This window comes from Anabrus simplex, chromosome 1 (genome assembly GCF_040414725.1).
Source record: "Anabrus simplex isolate iqAnaSimp1 chromosome 1, ASM4041472v1, whole genome shotgun sequence".
NCBI lineage: Eukaryota > Metazoa > Arthropoda > Insecta > Orthoptera > Tettigoniidae > Anabrus > Anabrus simplex.
This window is the reverse complement of record NC_090265.1, coordinates 116,622,310-116,646,054: the sequence shown is the minus strand read 5'-3', so window position 1 is coordinate 116,646,054 and position 23,745 is coordinate 116,622,310. Positions and strand designations below refer to the sequence as shown.

The 23,745-nt window shown below is 40.9% G+C and overlaps 1 protein-coding gene across 1 annotated transcript in view; it reads right to left on the bottom strand.

Moving 5' to 3' along the window:
* LOC136862466 (chymotrypsin) overlaps positions 1–23,745 on the bottom strand; it is a 62,394-nt gene that overhangs the window by 22,679 nt on the left and 15,970 nt on the right. The window contains exon 2 of the mRNA XM_067138884.2: positions 20,560–20,726. Within this exon, the coding sequence (XP_066994985.2) occupies positions 20,560–20,726 (167 nt within the window). The remainder of the gene's footprint in view (positions 1–20,559; positions 20,727–23,745) is intronic.

The window sequence follows — 23,745 nt, the reverse complement described above, 5'->3', positions numbered from 1 at the left end:
TGCCAACTTAAACAATGACAGAAAGAAATTTAACAAAGAACAAACTCTTGAAATTAAATTTTCTCCAAAAAAAAAAAAATAGTTCTTTGACTCCGCACTAGGTTGCACTATTGTAGATCTTCAGTAGTGTCCTCTAGAAGAGAAAGTTCACACTTCTTACTTCAAGCGAAACAAAAACACATCAAAAGTGACACAGTTCTAAAACTCCAAAATTTACAGGTAGTGACATCTTCTGAGAAGGTAGAAAATTAATACCGTCAATAAAGTTCAGACTTCCTCCAGCAGAGGAGTTTTAACTGGCGCGCATTTAAATTAGCGGCGTGGAGGTGTACCACCCGGTACAGACCTCCCCCCCCCCCCCCCCAAAGGTCCTCCAAGGGGTAACACAGAAGAACATAAACTTTTGTTTGAAAATAAGGTCCAAGTTTTGATGTTGATATTAAAAAAATTGCAGAAGTATTTGAGAAATTCCAAAATTTTGTTGTTGCAGGTGAGGCAAAGTCTTTCTGTTTGTAGTAGTTGAATTCTGAAGATAAACTTTTAATACTTAAAAGTGAAGAAAAATGTTGCAATGTCCACCAAATATTGCTGTTGAATTCCCAAGTGTAGTCATCTCTTATAGTGACTGTCCATGTAGGTGATGTAGGCTAAGTTGGATGGCCAGACCGGCCGTTGCAGCTTGCGTCCAAAGGGAACCGCTCGGACCCCTCAAGTACCCTGAGATACCGCTCGCCCGCACTATGAGGGAGCAGAGGTGTTGAAGCACGCCGCGCCCGCGGTGAACATATACAGGCTGCGGGCAAGTAGCAGGTCGTGCGCCGCACATCAGCCTAGGCCGGGAGGAGAGCTCCGGCTCGCCGTGCACATGTCGTCCTCGCTGGGGCCGAAGGGGCCCGTCCTCGAACCCAGCCGCGGGACAGCGCCGCGCGGCTGCGGGGGCACTGAAACATTAAAGCTAGGCGGCAGAATTGTGTTGGACTATCATCTTCTTTGAGGGTACAGGCTTGTGGAGAGGTTGAGGGGCCAGCGGCGTGCAAATATCCATGGCATAAGTTAAGCCACTGTGTAAGGTGGAGCAGGAGACGGGAGCGTGGTAATGGCCGTGGCAAGGACAGGATGGCAGTTTAACGGATCGGGGCAGGTTTTAAAAAAGGCTTACATCTAAAACCAAAATATTACAGAAGGGGCAGAATGCCTTAAAAGCGACACTCAAAAAAAAAATATAACCTTCATATCCTTTCAAAATAATATGAAGCAAGTTAACACAGAAATTACACCGGTTTCACCTGGGACAGATGAACCCTAAATATCCTCTCGGTGGCTGGATTGCTTAATAACAACGTAACCGGGGTGAGGAAATCGAGAATAACACATGGCCCATGGAATCTGGGGGCAAGCTTGCCCGCGGGAACAAAATTTTTGACCATTACTTGGTCACCTACCTTTAAAGGGGTGGGTCTCCGTCCACGATCATACCTTTCCCTAACCTTTTCATGAGATACTTTAAGATTAGCTTTAGCCTTCTTCCAAAGATCTTTAATGTTGTCCGGATCTATTGTCTCGGGCAGAATGTCACTCAGAGACCAGAGGTTAGAGAGCGGCGTGTTGGGAACAAACTTAAGCATCAAAGAAGCTGGAGTAAACTTGTGAGATTCATGAACCGCCGAATTCAAAGCAAAAGCTATCCAATGCAGGGACGTGTCCCACCTGGAATGATCTTCATGATGATAGGCAATAAGTGCGGACCTGAGATTACGGTTAACCCGTTCAGCCAGGGATGGTTGAGGGTAATAAGCAGAAGTAGTTACATGAGAGATGGACAAGTCAAAACAGAATTTACGAAAAAGATTAGATGTAAAAGCCTTAGCATTATCAGATACATTATATTGGCACGGACCAAAAGAAGCAAAAATAGAATTTAAGCAAGTAATTGTAGACTGAGCGGTAGCCAGCTTAGTTGGAAATAACCACGAAAATCTTGTAAAACCATCTACGCATACAAAGATGAACTTGCTGGCATTCCCCTTTGACGGGGGGAAGGGTCCTACATAATCAATATACAGGCGTTCCATGGGGCGCGATGCTTGATGCGACGACAAGAGGCCTACCTTGGTGGACATGGTCGGTTTACTGAGCAAACAAGATTTACAAGCTTTTACAAGTTCACGAATTTCGCCGTCCATACCTTTCCAGATGAACATTTCACGAATCTTTTCACGGGTTTTAAAGATTCCAAGATGCCCTCCTAATGGGGTCTCATGATAATACTTGAAGATCATAGGTACAAGAACCGCTGGAACAACAACTTTCATCAACTTATCATGCCTCGAAGGGCAACATAGAACACCATTCCTCAGAACATAAGGGACAGCATGTTCCCCAAAAGAAAGGGTTTCCATTATCGGAGCCAGCGTCGGATCTTCACGTTGGTATTTCTCAATATCCCTAAAAAGCATGGGAGCATCTGTTAAGATGCCATTAACACCAGATAGTATGGACTCGGAAGGTGATGAACTGTCGACCGGTTCGTGGGTCTCTACGTCGTTATGAAACATACGGCTGAGTCCATCAGCAACAACATTTTCGGTACCTCTGATATGTCTAACATCAAACTGGAAGGCGGAAATACGAATAGCCCAGCGGGCTATACGACCAGTACGACGCGGCCTACCTAAGACCCAGCTTAAGGCTTGATTATCTGTCTCCAGGTCGAATTTGACATGTTCCAGATAGAGACGGAACTTTTCTAAGGCAAATAAGACTGCCAACCCTTCGAGCTCATAGATGGAATACTTGGCTTCTTGAGCCGATAGAGTCCTAGATGCATAGGCGATGGGTCGCCTCCCTAGTTCAGTCTCTTGAAGAAGGACTGCAGCTACAGCTGACGATGACGCGTCCGTTTGGACGATGAATTTCTTTGAGAAATCAGGCATAGCAAGGACAGGGGCATTACAGAGAGCTAATTTAAGATCTTCAAAAGCGGCTTGTTGAGAAGGTCCCCACTCGAATTTGATGCCTTTCCTACGAAGAAGGTTTAAGGGCGCCGCTCTATTAGCAAAGTTAGGAATGAACTTTCTGAAGAAATTCACCATACCAATGAACCTGGCGATACCTTTAATGTCCTTGGGAGGTTTAAAATCACGGATGGCCTGTGTTCTAGAATGATCGACTGCTACACCCTCGGGTGACACAATATGCCCTAGGAATGACATAGAGGGCTTAGCAAAGGCAACCTTGGACAACTTAACAGTTAACCCAGCCTTACGAAGGCGATCTAGAACTTCTCGCAGATGATCTAGATGTTCTTCAAAAGTCTCTGAAAATACGACGACATCATCTAAATAGTGATATAAGTACTCGAATTTGATGTCGGAGAAGACCCTATCTAGTAGCCTAGTGAGCACAGCTGCTCCCGTAGGGAGCCCGAAAGGCACGCGGTTGTATTCATATAAATTCCAGTCCGTGGCAAACGCTGTAAGGTGTTTAGACTCTTCGGCAAGGGGAATTTGATTATAGGCCTGATTTAAGTCCAAGATGGTGAAGAACTTGGCCTTACGAAACCATGAAAAACAAGAATGAAGGTCAGGAAGGGGCACAGATTGCAACACCACCTTCCGATTGAGAGCCCTGTAATCAATGACAGGCCTGAAGCCTCCTTGGGGTTTCGGGACTAGGAAAATAGGCGATGAATACGCCGACTTAGAGGGCCTAATAATACCATCCTTCAACATCTGATCGATAATTTCTTTCAGAGCCTTCATTTTAGGTGGAGATAGCCTATAAGGTGGAAAACGGACAGGAATCGAATCCGTGACCTCAATTTTGTATTCAATAAGGTCAGTAACACCAAGAGTATCAGAGAACACCTCGGGAAACGACTGACACAGTTTGCGAATACTATCAGCCTGCTCCTCAGGTAGATGTCTAAGGTCTAACAACATCTCATCCTGGGTAGGCGAAATAGAAGAACATGACACAGAATTACACTTTAATAGTGGTATTTTACAACTAGAAGCAAATTTGAATGTGCACGACCTAGACTGGAGATCGAGCACAAGACCAGTGTGAGAAATAAAGTCCGCTCCCAATATAATGGGGCAAGACAATTGCTTGGCCACAAACAATTTAATTTTCCATGTAAACTTAAAAATACGAATCTTGACCAGTAAGGAACCTAGAATTTCTAATGGAGATGAATTAGCCGAAACGTATTGAACAGGAGAAGAGACATAGTCAGGAAGTTTACAAACCGATTTCAATTTAGAATACCATTCAGCCGAAATAATCGAACAAACACTGCCTGAATCTAAGAGAGCTGTTATAGGCTCGTTATTTAACTCAATCTTAAGAAAAGGAACAGGTGCGGGGGTATCCGCCGCAATCCTAAGACATTCTTTAGGGCATTCAAAAGATGAATTTGAAGGCTGATCGTTCTCTACATTTACAACCTGTTTACTAGGGGCTGAGTCTCGGGAAGATGGATTAGTCGACTCAGCCGAAGCCACTAGTCACTTTTTATTATTGGCATAGGTGGAATTTGCACCAGAAGTTGAGCAGGAGGGGGTGCTATTTGAGTTGGGACAATTCTTGGCAATATGTGAGAAAGCCCCACATTTAAAACAGCCTTGTGATGACCCGGCTCCATTCCTTGTCCCACTTCACTTGATCAGCGGACACTTGTTGCGCAGATGGTCAGGCGACCCGCAAGCATAACATTTACGGGGATTGACTGATCGGCGAGGTGGAGGCCGAGTGTTACTAAAGGAAGGCGGGGGTTCTTTCGCGACACGCAAAGAATCGGCGTATCTAACTCCTTCCGCTGGGACGGCCAATGCTTCAAGTTCAGAGAAGGTTTGCGGGCACGCCGCGAAACACAAATATGACCTATAGGGAGGTGAAATTCCCTCTACAATAGCCTGTACAATCTGATCTTCAGGAAAATGAAGGGCAAACACCCTAGTATAAAACTTAATGTCCTGTATGAAATCAGCCAAGTTTTCATCCAAGCGCTGTACACGATAATAGTACTTCTGAATAAGGGAGGACCTGGCCCTAGCTGGGATGAAGTTAGCTAGCAAATGGGCATGGAAATCCTCAATAGATGATTGCTCGGCAATGGCTCTAACTATTTTGTCAGAGAGAATACCAATAGCATACGGATAGATAATTTGCAAGATTTGACATGGAGAAAGAGAAAAAACAAGGGCATGATCCTGAAATTCCACTAGAAATCTTAAAAATGAAATTACGTCACTGGTGGTATTAACGGAAAACTTAGATATACCTCTGAGCAACATTGCCAATGGATGAGGCAAGCTACTAAACCCGGGTGACATAGTAGGTAAAGGTTTCGATGGCAAAGAAGTTAATTCAGAGCGGATGTTACTCAGCGATGCACGGCGTTCAGACTCGTTGTCCAATGGGGCAGAGATAGTTTGAGCAGCGATGGTTTTCCTATTTACTTCTCCCTTAGCAGGTTCTTCCTCGCTACCTACATTCACTATGGTGGGCTGATCAGATTTGGGAGGAACTTCCCCAGTTAACAATTGAGTGACCTTACTAGATAATTCGGAAATATTTTCCAGGAGCGTACTAGCTTCCTTCCTCTGAACGTCATTCAGTTTTAGAGACAACAGATCGTTAACCCTATTCGAAAAATGATATAGCCTGCCTTGCACACGCTTAATTTGATTCGGAGACGGATCATTTTCATCAAAAAAACTAACTACAGAAGCTAGCCCAGTAACATTCTCCGTGATCGTGGAAAGAGAATCGTCAATTTCTTTCTCTCCCAAATTGGGGATGGAAATGGGCAAATCAAGGGACTCTCTAAGCTTGTTAGTGTCTACTGCAACCGTGCCTCCAGATTGCACATTTCTGATATTTAATTCATAGATCAACTCCTCTTTGCGTAAATAATTAAGATGGAGAACATCGCGAGGGCCTGGCATGATGACAGAACAATTTTGAAAAAGTCAAAAAATTCCAGCAACTGAGAAAATGGTTAGAGTTCGGATCAAAACAATGTGTAGCCGTCAAAAGGGGCTAAATTGAGACCCATTCAACCACGCTCTGCTACCACTTGTTACCGTGTTTTGGTGGTAGTTATGCATGAAAGAAGGTGCTGGGTGGTGAATAGGTCTCAAGCTACTAAAGTGAAATTAATTTTAAAATTTAACAAGGTTATATTTTCTTTGCAAAATTAGGTAACAACAAATAGAACAGGTACTTAGTAGCCGAAACACGATTGAAAAATACATTTACATAGGTACCCCGTTTGGGGCTTCAAAAGTCAGAAACATAATTCTTGAGCAAGGAGACCAACCTTACAATGAACACCATACAACAAAGGGGCCGAAAACCCCCAAACATGCCAGAAACATTTGCTTCCAATTACACCCAAAAGCCCCCTGGAGGCAGAGACACAATTTTCAATAAAGGGCAACTTCCCCTTAAAATACAAGCCTATCATAGGCCACTCCAAACTCCACTTTTAAGCTGTCCTCCAAGGACGTATACACAGGGGTAAAATACCCAACCTACTGAGGTCTGTTAAATGACAGAAAGGTTAATACATGACCTCTAAAATACAATTTGAGAGGAGGCGAATTTGCACTCCTAATACACTTTGCTTAAGACCTACTTGGCACTAGGCCATTAATACAAGGGCTAATCCCATACTACAGAGGTGACTTAATAGCAATTTACATTACATTACGGAAGAATTGGTTGAGAAAAATAAGTTCACCTCAAGACGATGTGAGTGGGAGCTCGAGAGGGTTAAGCACTCTCTATCCCGATATGTCGTTTGAAAGCTAGAATAGATACCAGTAGTTTTTACATTTTAAAGGAAAGTTACATGGTGGAAGGCCTAGAACCCGCCCCGAAAGTTAAACTGCTGAGCTAGCAAAGAAAGAATTTATTAATCGGCCATTACCTGGTGTTGAACGGCTGGAGAAGAAAGAGGCGCTTCCCGCCCCCTGCTGTGTACTTAATACACTGAAAGATTGAACAGAAGTGGCCCGGAGACCCGAAAATCAGCAGTTTATATCCTCTCGCGGAAGGTTCTAGGCGTTAGGGGAAAGAAAACACCCTCCCACAAACTCTTTATTGGGTAGGACCCCGCAACAGATTCAAGTTGGGGGAAGATACACCAGATTGGTCAGAAATTAATAGAAGAAATTCGGGATTGGATACATTCATAACAAGGGGAAGAAAGGGGTAAATATTGCCAACTTAAACAATGACAGAAAGAAATTTAACAAAGAACAAACTCTTGAAATTAAATTTTCTCCAAAAAAAAAAATAGTTCTTTGACTCCGCACTAGGTTGCACTATTGTAGATCTTCAGTAGTGTCCTCTAGAAGAGAAAGTTCACACTTCTTACTTCAAGCGAAACAAAAACACATCAAAAGTGACACAGTTCTAAAACTCCAAAATTTACAGGTAGTGACATCTTCTGAGAAGGTAGAAAATTAATACCGTCAATAAAGTTCAGACTTCCTCCAGCAGAGGAGTTTTAACTGGCGCGCATTTAAATTAGCGGCGTGGAGGTGTACCACCCGGTACAATTATTATTATTATTATTATTATTATTATTATTATTATTATTATTATTATTATTATTATTATTATTATTATTATTATTATTATTATCAGTATTATTATTATTAATAATGACCTGAGGGTAATAAATTTAAATTATATCATATTCATTTTTTTGTAGTATTCCCCACCTGGCTACCCATTCTTCCCACTCGGCTGACGAACATTTCTGAGGAGAACTTTAGGGTGTAACAAGTAAGTTACGGCCAAAATGTTAATAATAATAATAACGTTATTTGCTTTACGTCCCATTAACTACTTTTACGGTTTTCGGAGACGCCGAGGGAATTTTGTCCCGCAGGAGTTCTTTTACGAGCCTCACGTATTTGAGCACCTTCAAGTACCACTGGACTGAGCCAGGATCGAACCTGCCAAAGTGGGGTCAGAAGGCCAGCTCCTCAACCATCTGAGCCACTCAGCCCAGCACTAAACTTTTAGGACGCACAGGAATAGTTCATCAGTGATAACGGAGCACATTTTTAACATTTCACATAAGACAGAGTTTAATGTGGTATGTTGGTACGTTCTGTTTCTGTGTGTTTTCCATGACCACTGTACCGTGTACAGATGTACAAAATGTGTTCTAACATGGTTATAATGCGTTTCCGGACCCCATCCCTTTCAACATATTTTCTTCTTCTACGTGTGAGGAATATGACCTGAAAATTGGGCCGTATGTTATTGTTACACTCTGTATGCCCTACCGGTACCTTCATTCCGTGCACACACTATGGGATAGTGACCCCGACTTCGAAGGTGACACGTCATTTGGAACCATTTGTCACATTTCATGATATCTACTTCGTGGTATGCCCTCGTGACTTTGGTCGTTCTAGTTATTCTTCTTCTTCTTCTTTATCTCAGCCTTTTCCCACATCACGTAGAATCAGCGTTGCTTTGGTGGATTCTTCTCTTCGATGAATGTCTATCCAATGCGTCTTCCCTCTTCCAAACTTTATCTCTTCGATCCTCTTCTACCTCGCCTTTCCATCTCATTTTTGGTCTTACTCTCTTCGTTGACCCTTCAATTTCCAGGTTTCCAATTGTTTTCCCCACGTAACCTCACCTATTCTCTGCACATGACCATACTATCTTAACCTAATTTCTTGAACCTTCTATCCTATGGGTCCCACTTTCACTGATCCTCTATTACTGTTCATGAGAAAAGTATAACTTAAGATTCAAAAATGTCGCTTTCAGATATGTAATACTATCATCTGAGAGGGTGACAGTGATGCCACCATATGTAAATATCCACTTAAAATGTACTTTTGTTGAAGAAACATACACATTGTTATACATATATTTATTTTTTATTCTTTATTTGTTTTTGGATTCAGGAAAGCTTACTCTACTCACTAAAGTGAATTGTTTTATGAATTTTCACATCCAGATGTCGTCAATACTTAATCAATTGGTGGTGGTGGTGGTGATTATTGTTTTAAGAGGAAGTACATCTAGGCAACCATCCTCTATATAACACTAATCAGAGGGGGAAAATGCAACCGTCCGACACTTCGAAAAATGAAGGTATGGGCCAAAGAAAGACGAGGGCCACGAAAGGCGTGAAAATGAAAGGCTCCCTAGGCTTTGACACCTAATACCGCCGGGGTCGGAAAAGAACAAGAGTTGACCAAGGGAGGTCGGATAGGATAGATGAAAGTGAGGAACCTGATATAAGTAAGTGGAAACAATGCCAGGACTCAACTAAGGAGCCCCGGCAGTCTAGCTTAAGCCAGTGAGGAGGACGGACGTGTCGTGTGGCGTGCGCCTGCTGAGTGGAGTGGATTAAGAGTGAGGAAGCGGTAAGGTCAAGCGGTCGGCAAGGAGATAGATACGATGAATTGGGTAGACGTAGAGGTTATGAGGAAAGTAGTAAGAGAAGTAATACAGGAGGTATGTCCGTTTGAACAATTAAAGAAAATGCTTCAAGAACAAGGCCAGGAGCAAGAAAAGACGAGACAGTGGATCCAGGATTATATGAAGAATACGAAGGCGATGATAGAAGGCAGCGAGAAAGAACTGGTGTCACTAAGAGAGAAAATAAAAAATATGGATGAAGAGATGGCAAACCTGAAGAAAGAAATCGAATTCTGCAGACAGGAGCGCAAGAAGAAATCCATATTTATTTATGGGGTGGAGGAAGACAAGGCAGAATCTAAAGTGGACATTATTTACAAAGTGGTAGATGTTATACAAAAAAAAATGAAAATAAATTTCAGTGAGGTAGATATAGACAATGTGGAGAGAGTTGGCAAGGTGGGAGGGCACAGGCCCATAAAAGTGTCGCTGCTATCTTCATTGATGGCAGACATAGTGATAAGGAACGCTGGTAATCTACAGTGTGAGAACATTAGAATTAAGAGAGATTTCGGAAGAGAAGAGAGTAGAAATTTTAAAATTCTTAAGAAACATCTTGTGAAAGCAAAAATTCAGGGATTATATTAGTGGTCAGATACTCGTGGTGAGCGACAGGAATTGGACCCGAAAGTGGACAATATCGAAACTGAAATTAATGGATGAGAGTTTGAGGCAAGAAGAAACTAGCAGGGCTGACAGTTCGAGGCAAGAAGAAACTACTACCAGGGCTGATGTACATACTGTAAATGAAGGAACACTGAGTAGATGGGGTTCCTGGGAAGAGATCATGAAAAGAGCTGAAGAAAAAGTAAATGCAAGAAGGATGGAAGTAGTCAGGAATTTAATGGACGAATTAGTGTCGGAAGTCTGCGCGAGGGAAGAAAAAGAACCACAGGGGAAGACAAGCGGACAGAATCGGAGCGAGAATAATGGTTTGAGGGAGGAAGCAGAAGTAAGAAGTGCCGGGATCAAAGGGAGAAGCTTGAGTTTGAAGGACCTATGGGACAAAAAAGGAAAAATGGAAGGAATAATTACGAGAAGTAAAAAGTCAAGTAACAGTAGTAAGTAACATAGTTTGCCTATGATGGAGGACAGAAGCGTAGTTATGGTGGTGTTTGTATGTGTGTATTTACTCAAGTAATGGTGGCTGTATGTGTAGTATAATTGTAATTGAAGTGATGGTGTCTTTAGGTAGAAGATGGATAGACCAAGTGTATGGTATTTATTCAAGTGATGGCATGACGGAGATCGTATTGGTGAGTGATTTATTAGTTAATGATAAGAGGTATATATGTAAGGATATGTGGTATGGAATTGAAGAGAATGATTGTGGAGTGCGATGGATGGATGATAAGAGAGGTAGTGAAGCTTAGAGGGTATTATTCAAGTGAAGAATGATAAGAGGTAGATATGTATTGATGTTTAGAAGTTGGATCAGAGTTTAGATGGATGGATGATAAGAGAGGTAGCGAAGTTTAGATGGTACTTACTCAAGTAATGATGTCTATATGTGTAGTGTAATTGTTACGAGTTTGGAGATATAAAGGAGGTTGGATGGTATCTACTGGAATTGAAGTGTTAAATATGAAAGGTGATGATAATAGATATATGATGGATGAATGATAAGAGAGGTAGCGAGGTGATAAGGTGTTTTTAAGTGTACTGTAATTGTATGGCACGTATTCATATAATGGTGTCTTGAGATATAAGATGGATGGATTGTTGAGTTCGAAGGGCATTGTAATGGTTAAAGTAAAGAAGTGATGGTATCTGCATGTGTATGGTATGATGGATGAATGATAAGAGAGGTAGCGAGGTGATAAGGTGTTTTTAAGTGTACTGTAATTGTATGGTACTTATTCAAGTAATGAGACTTGAGATATAAGATGGATAGATTGTTGAATTCGATGGATGGATGAGAAGAGGGGTAGCGAAGTCTAGATGGTATTTATTCAAGTAAAGATGTCTTAATGTGTATTATAATTGTAAAGTGAATGAGGACTGGAATTGAAGTGTTAAGTATGACGATGATGGATGAATGTTAAGAGAGGTAGCGAAGTTTAAATGGTATTGGTAAGTGATTTATATAGTTAATGGTAAATCGGCAAGCAAAGTTGGTTTTAGATGATTATTTAATTAGATTAAGCATGGTTGAATGAGATGAGCAGGAATAGATAGGTAGTGCAGTGATAAAATTGCAACATGAGTAGAATACGTAGTAGCAGAATGTGAGTGCAACGGAAGTATGGAATCAGCAACCACGAGGGAGTCAAGTAGAGGAAATGTAGTAGGAATGGAATGTGCTAAGGTTAGCGTGTATGGGGTTTGTGACATTCATAATACCGCTGAAGCATGGAATCAGCAACCCTGAGAGAGACAAGTAGAGGAAATGTAGGAGGAATGGAATGTGCAAAGGTTTGTGTGTATGTTCAGCAGGGGCATGGTGGCGAATGGATGATAAGAAAGATAGCGAAGTTTAGTGGGTATTTATTCTAGTAAAGGTGTCTTTATGATAAGAGGTAGATATGTAATGATATGTGGCATGGAAATGAAGTGAATGATTGTTGAGTTCGATGGATGGATATTAAAAGAGACAGCGAAGTTTAGAGGGTATTTTTTCAAGTGAAGGTGTATTTATGGATATTAGGAAAGATAGCGAAGTTTAGAGGGTATTTATTCAAGTGAAGGTGTATTTATGTGTATTGAGACAGTATTGGTTTTGATTTATTAGTTAATGATAAGAGGTACTAGGATAGAATTAGTATAGATTTAATGTTGTAATTAGTTATAGGCTTAATTCAGATGAAGGGGGTGCCCTAGCATGTGAGCTGGTCATCCGTCCATGTTAGAGGCAGCTTAGGATAGATTAGTATAGATTTAGAACTAGTATAGATTTAATGTTGTAATTAGTTATAGGCTTAATTTAGACGTAGGGGGTGCCCTAGCATGTGAGCTGGTCATCCGTCCATGTTAGAGGCAGCTTAAGATAGATTAGTATAGATTTAATGTTGTAATTAGTTATAGGCTTAATTTAGAGATAGGGGGTGCCCTAGCATGTGAGCCGGTCATCCGTCCATGTTAGAGGCAGCTTAACAGATTTAGCTAGGGGTGGAACCTTGCATGGTTGTCCGGTATTCCGCCTGTGTAGGGTCCACCAAGTTAGTAGTATGTAATTTGGCTTAGGCTGGACATTGTTATTTTTCTTTATAACGGATCAAATGGGTATTATTACTGTAGATCTAAAGAAAAATAATAAATCTAAATCTAAATCTAAACTAAGGAGCCCCGCGGTCGCCAACTCACACTCCCAAGTTAAGAGTCACCTCATACGACAGGCAAGGAACATCGTGGGTGTTATTCTACCGCCCCCACCCACAGGGGAAATACTTGATCAAATCTCTCATAACCTCAGCGTATTCATACGTCAAGTTTCACCAACGTATTAATTCAAAAATGACTCTGAATCATTTGCTACAAATATCCTCTGGCATTATAATCTCCGAGAGATGTGACAGCTGAGTGACATTTTCACAGGAAGGCGGTTTTCCGCGCTTCCTGTCCAAGTTTATTACTTGAGATAGCAAAAATATGTATTTACTAAATCATGCATGCATTTATATTCATTCAATTCAGGCCTTTATTTTACAGAGACAAGATGTCTTGAGCGAGCGCAGTTATATTGAGTTATAATAATTTCGTGTGGCTATTTCTAGCCAAGTGCAGCCCTTGTAAGGCAGACCCTCCGATGAGGGTGGGCGACTTCTGCCATGTGTAGGTAACTGCATGTTATTGTGGTGGAGGATAGTGTTATGTGTGGTGTGTGAGTTGCAGGGATGTTGGGAACACACAAACACCCAGCCCCCGGGCCATTGGAATTCCCAGTGAAGGTTAAAATTCCCGACGCGGCCGGTTTTTTTTTGTTTTTTTTTTTTTTTTTGCTAATTGCTTTACGTCGCACCGACACAGATAGGTCTTATGGCGACGATGGGACAGGAAAGGCCTAGGAATGGGAAGGAAGCGGCCGTGGCCTTAATTAAGGTACAGCCCCAGCATTTGCCTGGTGTGAAAATGGGAAACCACGGAAAACCATAGTCAGGGCTGCCGACAGTGGGATTCGAACTGACTATCTCCCGGATGCGAGCTAACAGCTGCGCGCCCCTAACCGCACGTTGACCCGGCCGAGAATCGAACCTGGGATCCTCTGAACCGAAGGCCTGAATGCTGATCATTCAGTCGACGAGTCGGACATATTCAGTTTGGTATTGTGTATCGAAGGCCCATGCTTGCTCGTTTGTGGGAGCTGCGAATTCCTCGCTACAGCATTGTGATTTTATGCGTTCTTATAACCAAACTCGCTTCTTCGACTCGTCATACCCTGTTGCTTAAACACAGACTATCGTGGTTTGCATTCGGAAATTCCATTCGTCGTCATATTACTACGATTATACGTCTTCTTTTAAACCATGCATGCACGCCGAACATCTTTTTCGCATAAATATTATTGAAAGTCGAAAGGAAATCTGTAGTATAAATCACATCCTCTCCCAATGCACGACAAATGAACAACAGCGACGTGAGTTCATAACCAAACTCCTAGATACAGGCTACCAACTTCTTTTAAATGCTTCATGTCTGGTGTGCCATCCGACGTTCACATTGCAGAAATAATAACCAGATTCTTCAGCGAATGTACAGCAATCTCCAAATATGAAATCTTCAGTTAAAATAAGTTATATACAGTAAAATCCTATTCCCTTTTTGTGATCCGGTCTAATTCGTCAGTAGTAAGCCACCGTGATGGATCACACAGTCGTGAATGATTAGGACCATGTGTCTCAGTTCTGTGTTTAAAATCCAAATAACAGAAACCTGTCGAAGTGGTAATTAACTACTCTAGTATTTTCCCAACATGAAATAGCCCAATAAAAAAAATCATCCCTTACTTTAAATTATTCATTTCTTTTAAATTTGGTACATACAGTAGTAGCCGGCCCCGTGGTGTAGGGGTTGCATGCCTGCCTCTTACCCGGAGGCCCCGGGTTCGATTCCCGGACAGGTCGGGGATTTTTACCTGGACCTGAGGGCTGGTTCGAGGTCCACTCAGCCTACGTGATTAGAATTGAGGAGCTATCTGACGGTGAGATAGCGGCCCCGGTATAGAAAGCCAAGAATAATGGCCGAGAGGATTCGTCGTACTGACCACACGACACCTCGTAATCTGCAGGCCTTCGGGCTGAGCAGCGGTCGCTTGGTAGGCCAAGGCCCTCCAAGGGCTGTAGTGCCATGGGGTTTGGTTTGGTTTGGTACATACAGTAGTATAACTAACCCGCAAACCAGCGCCTGGACGCTGTGTGTTACTACGATGTCCAAACTCTAACAAAGAAAAAGAAGACAGACTAGAGCAGAGAGCAAACGGGGTGAATGTTGCTCTGACCAGTGAGCTTCAGCGTGCGATACACTGAAGTCAACACTTTTTCAAGGAACTATGTACGCAAACTGCTACAGTTATAAGTTTATTCTTCATTTCAAGGTATTAAGATGGATACCAACTAGTCGTTAGAAGTGCGTGTTATCGACAGTTTATTAACAAATATATTTTAATCAAGTAGTCTCTAATGTGTTTTTTCAGTGAGTGTCAGTACAAGAATACACACCGATTAGCAAGATCGATTAAACAAACAAAGTTGTTTAGTTACCTTTTGTCTTCTGTTTTCTGGTGACAACGAGCTGCAGTACAAAAGTGATTTAAGAACTTAAACCAGGGCCTCTCAAACGCACAAAATCTCACGCGTGCAAATCGAGGCACAGAGGTTCTGTGCACCGTGCATCGGTCAGACTCGGTTCGGACCAATGTTTTGTCTCGGGGTGATTCGGCTAAGCTCGGCTCAGTTCTGCTCGAATAGTGGAGCAAGTGAGGAAGAGGGAGACAGGCGGAGCGACCGAGGCTGGCGTGGGGAAAATGAGAGACAGCGCTATTGCGCAAAATCGAGGAACAGGGCCTGGTGGGAGTCTGCACTCTGGTCAATCTAGCGAGGTCGTCATTTGCACTTTGCGCCATGCAATGCACCGGTGCATGCACCCTGAGATGCCCTGACCTGAACATTTAAAAAACTCGTTTTCGACGCTAAAGCACATAAATACACATTACAGAATAACTCAAGAGGAATTAAGACTTTCATTGTTAGCAATGGAGAAAATGTTGCTTAAAATAAAGTTATTAATAATAATATTGGCTTTACGTCCCATTGAATACTTTTACGGTTTCTGGAAACGCCGCAATGCCGGAATTTAGTCCCGCAGGAGTTCTTTGACGTGCCAGTAAATCTACTCACACGAGGCTGACGTACTTGAGCACCCTTAAATATGGTCAGAAGGCTTAAAATAAAGTTCAACTCACGTTTGACGTTAATAACCCCTTCATTAAAAAGAACCGTAAGATTGAATTTGTACCGTATTCAAGTAGGTCAAAGCAGAATATTATCTGTAAATTAAATTTTGTATTTATATGAGAGTATTGTGCACACATTTCTAAATACTGTATGGTTGGTCATCATTATTACACTATTCACAACTTAATCACACTGTCATTCTCTCAATGAGAACAAGAGCATGCCTAATAATGCGCGTGCCTCTCATACTGCAGCTACCGGAGCACACAGTACAAACACTGTGCGTTCGGTATGGGTTTATATGAGAGGCCCTATATAAAGAAATATCTTCTTTTTTTTTCGCTAGTCGCTTTACGTCGCACCGACACAAATAGGTCTTATAGCGACGATGGGACGGGAAAGGGCTAGGAGTTGGAAGGAAGCGGCCGTGGCCTTAATTAAGGTACAGCCCCAGCATTTGCCTGGTGTGAATGTGGGAAACCACGGAAAACCATTTTCAGGGCTGCCGACAGTGGGGTTCGAACCTACTATCTCCCGAATACTGAATATTGGCCGCACTTAAGCGACTGCAGCTATCGAGCTCGGTAGGAAATATCTTCATTGGGGTATTCACATTTACGAGATTGTAGAGAAAGGTTACATAACTCTATTCATAAGGTGGTGAGGGTATTTAGAGGTTGTTGTAAGGATGCAAAGGATAGGACATATAAGTATCTGGTAATAATCCACTTTATGATTCCAGTGTTGGGACCCACATCAGGGTTACATGATATGAGAACTGGAAAAAATCCAAAGGATAGCAACATGATTTGTTCTGGAAAATTTCCGAAAAAAGAGCTGTGTTACGAAAATGTTGCAAACTTAATTTGGGAAGACTTGGGAGTAAGGAGACGAGCTGTTTGACTAAGTGCGATTTTCCGAGTTGTCAATGGAGAGGTGTCGTGGAATGATATTGGTATATGAATAAACATGAGTGGAGCATTCAAACGTATGAAAGACCACAATATGACGACGATAAATTTCGAATTCAGAAGACGACAAATTGGAGCAAATCATTCATAGGAAGGGAAATTGAGGATTGGAATAAATCATGAAAGGAAATGTTCCCTAAATTTCCAAGTAGACAAATGATAGGGATTCTGCCACCTAGGCGACCATCCTAAATGAACATCAATGTTGATTGATGATATATTGATTGAACACACATTCTAGAAATGATCTACCTACTATAAATAAAATTCATCTCTGCTCCTTAGTCATATTTAGGTCTCTTTTCTACCGATAACCATACTCACTGCTCTACGTTATTTTTCTCTTCAAGATATCAAACATTAGACTGTACGTCCTCGAAATAGTCTGTCATTATAGTCAGGTGTAAATACAGTTGCCCAAATATTGTCAATTGTTTAAATGACTGCTGTACTTTGCTGGAATATATAATGCCAGATATTGCAACGTACAGTATTTGGTGTAACATATTACAACAATCCGATAAACCCAAAGAAAAAAATGGGCGTATAATATACTGTACTCGTATTTCTTTGCAACAATACGGGTTTTGTTTTGGTGCGTGCTATATGTAATAAAAGTAGGAGATAGGAATCTCCGCTCAGATGGCCTCACTTAAACCGCAGTGGTACATGTAAGTTTGAAAATTTGTTTAGAAGGGTTATAGGGAGGTACATTCAGGGAAACAGGGTGGCCTAGGGAGCGATGTTATGGGAACAGGGAACTAGAAATCAAGTAAGGATGACATAAAACTGTTGGTGCTCAACCGTAGAAGTATTGTAAAGAAAGGAATAGAACTAAGTAATTTAATAGATATATACTTACCAGATATTGTAGTATGAGTTGAATCATGGCTGAGAAATGATATAATGGATGCAGAAATTTTCTCACAGAACTGGAGGGTGTATCGTAGAGATAGGACAGGAATGGTAGGAGGGGAAGTATTCATTCTCGTGAAAGAAGTATTTTGTAAGCTATGAAAACTTTAAAGATGACGAAGACGAAATGTTAGGGCTCATCTCTAAAGATAATAGACAACTTGATGTCTTTGGAGTGTACAGACGAGGAAAGGGTAGCGCAGATGCTGATTCAGAATTATTTGATAAGATAATCAGCTATGTGGGAAACGATAAGGAAAGGAACGTGATTGTAGCGGGTGATCTCAATTTACCAAATCTCAATTGGGAAGGTAATGCGAACGACAGGAATCATGACAAATAAATGGCAAATAAGTTAATATGGGAAAGGCACCTGATTAGAAAGTGATGAAACCAACTAGAGGGAATAATATACTGGATGCGGTGCTGGTAAAACAAGATAAGCTCTATAGAGAAACCGAAGTAATAGATGGTATTAGTGATCACGGAGCTGTTTTCGTGGTAATTAAAATTAAATGTGAAAGAAAGGAAGAGATTAAAATTAGGACTGTTAGGCAGTACCATATGGCTGATAAAAAAAAGCATGAGGGAGTTTTTAATAAGTAAACATGATCGCTGGAAAACGGTAAATAAAAATGTAAACAAACTCTGGGATGGGTTTAAAGCAATTGTTGAAGAATGTGAAAAAAGGTTTGTACCTTTAAAGGTGGTAAGGAATAGTAAAGATCCACTATAGTATAACAGGGAAGTAAAGAGACTAAGAAGGAGGTGCAGGTTGGAATGAAATAGAGTTAGAAATGGTTATGGAAGTCAGGAGAAAATGAAGGAACTTACTAGGAAATTGAATCTAGCAAAGATGTCAGCTAAGGATAACATGATGGCAAGCATAATTGGTGGCTATACTAATCTTAGTGAAAAATGGAAGAGTATGTATAGGTACTTTAAGGCAGAAACAGGTTCCAAGAAGGACATTTCAGGAATAGTTAATGAACAAGGCGAGTGTGTATATGAGAATCTTCAAAAGGCAGAAGTATTCAGCCAGCAGTATGTAAAGATTGTTGGTTTCAAGGATAATGCCGAGATAGAGGAGGAGACTAAGGCCAAAGAAGTAATAAAATTTACATATGATAACAATGACATTTACAATAAGATACAAAAGTTGAAAACTAGAAAAGCGGCTGGAATTGATCAGATTTCTGGGGATATACTAAAGACAATGGGTTGGGATATAGTACCATATCTGAAGTACTTATTTGATTATTGTTTGGTCAGAGGAGCTATACCAGATGAATGGAGAGTTGCTATAGTAGCCTCTGTGTATAAAGGAAAGGGTGATAGACATAAAGCTGAAAATTACAGGCCAGTCAGTTTGACATGCATTGTATGTAAGCTTTGGGAAAGCATTCTTTATGATTATATTAGACATGCTTGCAAAATTAATAACTGTTTTGATAGAAGGCAGTTTAGGTTTAGTAAAAGTTATTCCACTGAAGCCCAACTTGTATGATTCCAGAAAGATATAGCAGATATCCTGGATTCAGGAGGTCAATTGGACTGTATCGCGATTGACCTGTCTAAGGCATTTGATAGGGTAGATAATGGGAGACTACTGGCAAAAATGAGTGCAATTGGACTAGACAAAAGAGTGACTGAATTGGTCGCTCAGTTTCTAGAAAATAGAACTCAGAGAATTAGAGTAGGTGAAGCTTTATCTGTCCCTGTAAAAATTATGAGGGGAATTCCTCAAGGCAGTGTTATTGGACATTTGTGTTTTCTCATATATATCAATGATATGTGTAAAGAAGTGGAATCAGAGACAAGGCTTTTCGCAGATGATGTTATTCTGTACAGAGTAATAAATAAGTTACAAGATTGTGAGCAACTGCAAAATGACCTCAATAATGTTGTGAGATGGACAGTAGGCAATGGTATGTTGATAAACGGGGATAAAAGTCAGGTTGTGAGTTTCACAAATCGGAAAAGTCCTCTCAGTTTCAATTACTGCGTTGATGGGGTGAAAGTTCTCCTTGAGGATCATTGTAAATACCTAGGTATTAATATAAGGAATGACCTTCATTGGGGTAATCACATAAATGGAATTGTAAATAAAAGGTACAGATCTCTGCACATGGTTATGAGAGTATTTAGGGGTTGTAGTAAGAATGTAAAGGAGAGAGCATGTTTGCCTCTGGTGAGACCCTAACTAGAGTATGGTTCCAGTGTATGGGAACCTTACCAGGATTACTTGGTTCAGGAACTGGAAAAAATCCAAAGAAAAGCAGCTCGATGTGTTCTGGGTGATTTTCAACAAAAGAGTAGCGTTACAAAAATGTTGCAAAGTTTGGGCTGGGAAGACTTGGGAGAAAGGAGGCGAGCTGCTCGATTAAGTGGTATGTTCCAAACTGTCATTGGAGAGATGGCGTGGGAGGACATCAGTAGACGAATACCTTTGGATGGTATCTTTAAAAGTAGGGAAGATCACAATATGAAGATAAAGTTGGAATTCAAGAGGACAAATTGGGGCAAATATTCGTTTATAGGAACGGGAGTTAGGGATTGGAATAACTTAACAAGGGAGATGTTTAATAAATTTCCAATTTCTTTGCAATCATTTAAGAAAATGCTAGGGAAACAACAGATAGGGAATTTGCCACCTGGGCGACTGCCCTAAATGCAGATCAGTAGTGATTGATTGAAAGTATTTTATTTTTCGCATAATTCAAGATATTGGATTTTTTTAGAAACTCTTAAGTGTTCTGATAGTCATTTAAGACCATTACTATGAAATTTCGTTACATATTTACTAAAAATATTCTTACCTGAGGGACGTACTTTGCGGGGCAGTTCTATGACAGCTATGTCGTTGTGTCCAGTTGTCTCATTGTATCCAGAGTGTACCACTTTTAACGTGGTTATTAAACCAACCCGACTCTTTTCTCTGGCTGTCATGTCATGTGCTCCAAGGTAAAGGGTGAAGTTCTCATACCTGAAAAATATCGTTTACCTGATTTTGAATCCATGTATTAAATTTATAATTTATTATTATAAATTAATACGAGGGTCACGTCATAAGTCATGGCAACTACTATTTTTTCTCGCGAACAGGCCACAACACCGAAAGTCTAAGATATGCATCTACAAATATAAGGCAGGTACTTATGTATAATGCCTGAAGACAAATTCTGACTTCAGGAGATTCTCGTAGGAAAGTGACAGAATACAGGCCATTGGTAAACATTGTTTTATTATGGTATATACAGCAAATACACAATACTACGTACAAAGGACAGGTCTCCACTGGTTATAGACCTTCGAAATAATCACCCAAGGTTTCCACCGTGCGTTGCCAGCGGTGGAGCAGGCGCTGAATACCATTCGCTGCATGTGTATCGCTAACGTGTGACACCTCACTCCGAAATGCTGTTACGATGTCATCTTAGCAAACCGTTGTCCACGTAATGGCTTCTTGACTTTGAGGATTAGATCATAGTAACATGGGCTCAGATCAGGCGAATAAGGCGGGTGTGGCGTACATTTTTGCCGCGGAGAACTGCTATTTTAATATACGATCGTTGCTCCTGCTTGTTGACTTCCATTTTGTGACGCTCTAACTCACACACTGAACTTGGGGGCATGCTTAGACCCACACTGTTGTTTACATACACAATCTAGTGGCATCATACGCAAGTACATACCGTACGTTTCCAAATTGATATCTTAGATTTCCCGTGTTGTTGCCATGACTTATGACTCGATCTCCGTAATTATTTTGTAAACAAACGGATATTTACTCTTGAGAATCAATTCAAACCCAAAAATGCTCAATTTTACAACACCTCGCAGGACGACATTAGAATCAATCTCATAGAGAATATTATTTTTCCTTTGGTGAATGAGAATGTAAAAAAAAAATCAGTAGTCAGTCGAACATAGTTTTGTATTAACTAAAATTTGATATAAAATGAGGAAAAGAAACGTTACTATACTCAATTGAATATGTTTAGTCCAAGCAAGTGCATACGTTTTGATCTTAACTTTTAGTGATTTCAATTATTAGTTTCTCAATTTTGTCCGGCTTCCAGAATAATCTGATTGGTTAGTAGCGATGGTTTTCAGGGTTTTGTAAAAAGAGAGAATGTGAAGGAAAAAATGCAATCAATCGAACACAATATATAACAAAAGCAGGAAGATAAGTCACAAAAAATGAACTTACAGAATGACATGTTCTGTCCATTCGAGCGGACATGTTCTGCGTGATCTTGGAGAGGTCGCCATGTGGTTTTCTAGAAAAGTGTTCAAATTTTGAGGATTTGTCCTCCATTAAAAATATTTTAGCCCCGTTCGAGCAGTTTTACCAATGAGCCTTAATTTGTTAAAAATTTAACGTATAAAATCTAACCTCAAACTTTTGTAGTCTTATTCCCTAAGATAATTGTTACTTGTCTCCGTGGCGTAGTCGCTGGCGCATATGCGTTGGGATATGAAGGTTTCGAGTGAGAGTCCGACCTTGGTCAGCACTGTTTTCTTTTACTGATACATCCCGTATTTTATTTTATTTTGTCAGTAATTTATTATCTGCGGTCTCTTTTGTTTTAGAGCTATTTGCAGAATTTTAATTTGTTATGTGCGCCTCTGCGGTGTAGAGGTTAGTGATACTATATGCCACTCTCGGAGACCCGCATTCAATTCCCGCCACTCCTGCGAAGTGGTACGAGGGATGAAATGGGGTCCACTCAGCCTCGGGAAGTCAACTGAGTCAATCACTCGAAGTGGTTTTCCGCGGTTTTCCATTTCTCTTACAGGCAAATGCCAGGATGGTGCCTAACTTAAGACCACGCCGCTTCCTTCCCTCTTCCTTGTCTATCCCTTCCGATCTTCCCATCCTCCCACAAGGTGCCTGTTCAACATAGCAGGTGAGGCCGCCTGGGTTAGGTCCCGGTCATCCTCCAAAGTTGTATCCCCCGATCCGAAGTCTCACGCTCCAGGACACTGCCCTTGAGGTGGTAGAGATGCGATCTCTTGCTGAGTGTGAGGGGATAAAACAACCCTGGAGGGTAAACGGATTAAGAAATAATGAAGGAAACTTGCAATCGTTACATGTTAGTAATCGATATACATCGCATCTAGAGCTTGGCCACTTCGGAGCCCAGGATTCGCGAGATGTCGCGCCAAGGGTATAATCTGTATGTAAAGATTGTTGGTTACAAGGATAATGTCCAGATAGAGGAGGTGACTAATACTAGAGAAGTATTAAATTTACTTATTATAAATTTACTTATTATAACATTTACAGCAAGATAGAAAAGTTGAAAACTAGAAAAGCGACTGAAATTGATAGGATTTCTGGGCATATACTAAAGGTAATGAGTTGGGATATAGTACCATATCTGAAATACTTATTTGATTATTGTTTGATTGAAGGAGCTATACCAAATGAATAGGGAGTTGCTATAGTAGCCCCTGTATATAAAGGAAAGGGTGATAGACATAACGCTGAAAATTACAGGCCAATGAGTTTGACATGCATTACATGTAAGCTTTAGGAAAAAATTCTTTCTGATTATATTAGCCAAAAAGCAAAGTCATCTCCGTACAGGCCATGAAGCTGACTGATTACTTCTGCCTTTTGAAGATCCTCGCACATACACTTCCCTTGTTCATTAATGATTCCTGGATGTCCTTCTTGGAACTTGTTTCTGCCTTACAGTACCTATACATTCTCTTCCATTTTTCGCTAAAATTTGTATGACCGCCCAATATGCTTGCCATCATGTTATCCTTAGCTGACTTCTTTGCTAGATTCAATTTCCTAATAAGATCCTTCAATTTCTCATTGCTTCCACAGCCATTTCTAACTCTGCTTTTCTTTCCAACCTGCACCTCCTTCTTTGTCTCTTTACTTCTCTGTTATAATATAGTTGACATTTATCATTAAAGGTACAAACCTATTTTCACATTCCTCAACAATTGCTTTAAATCCATCCCAGAGTCTGTTTACATTTTTA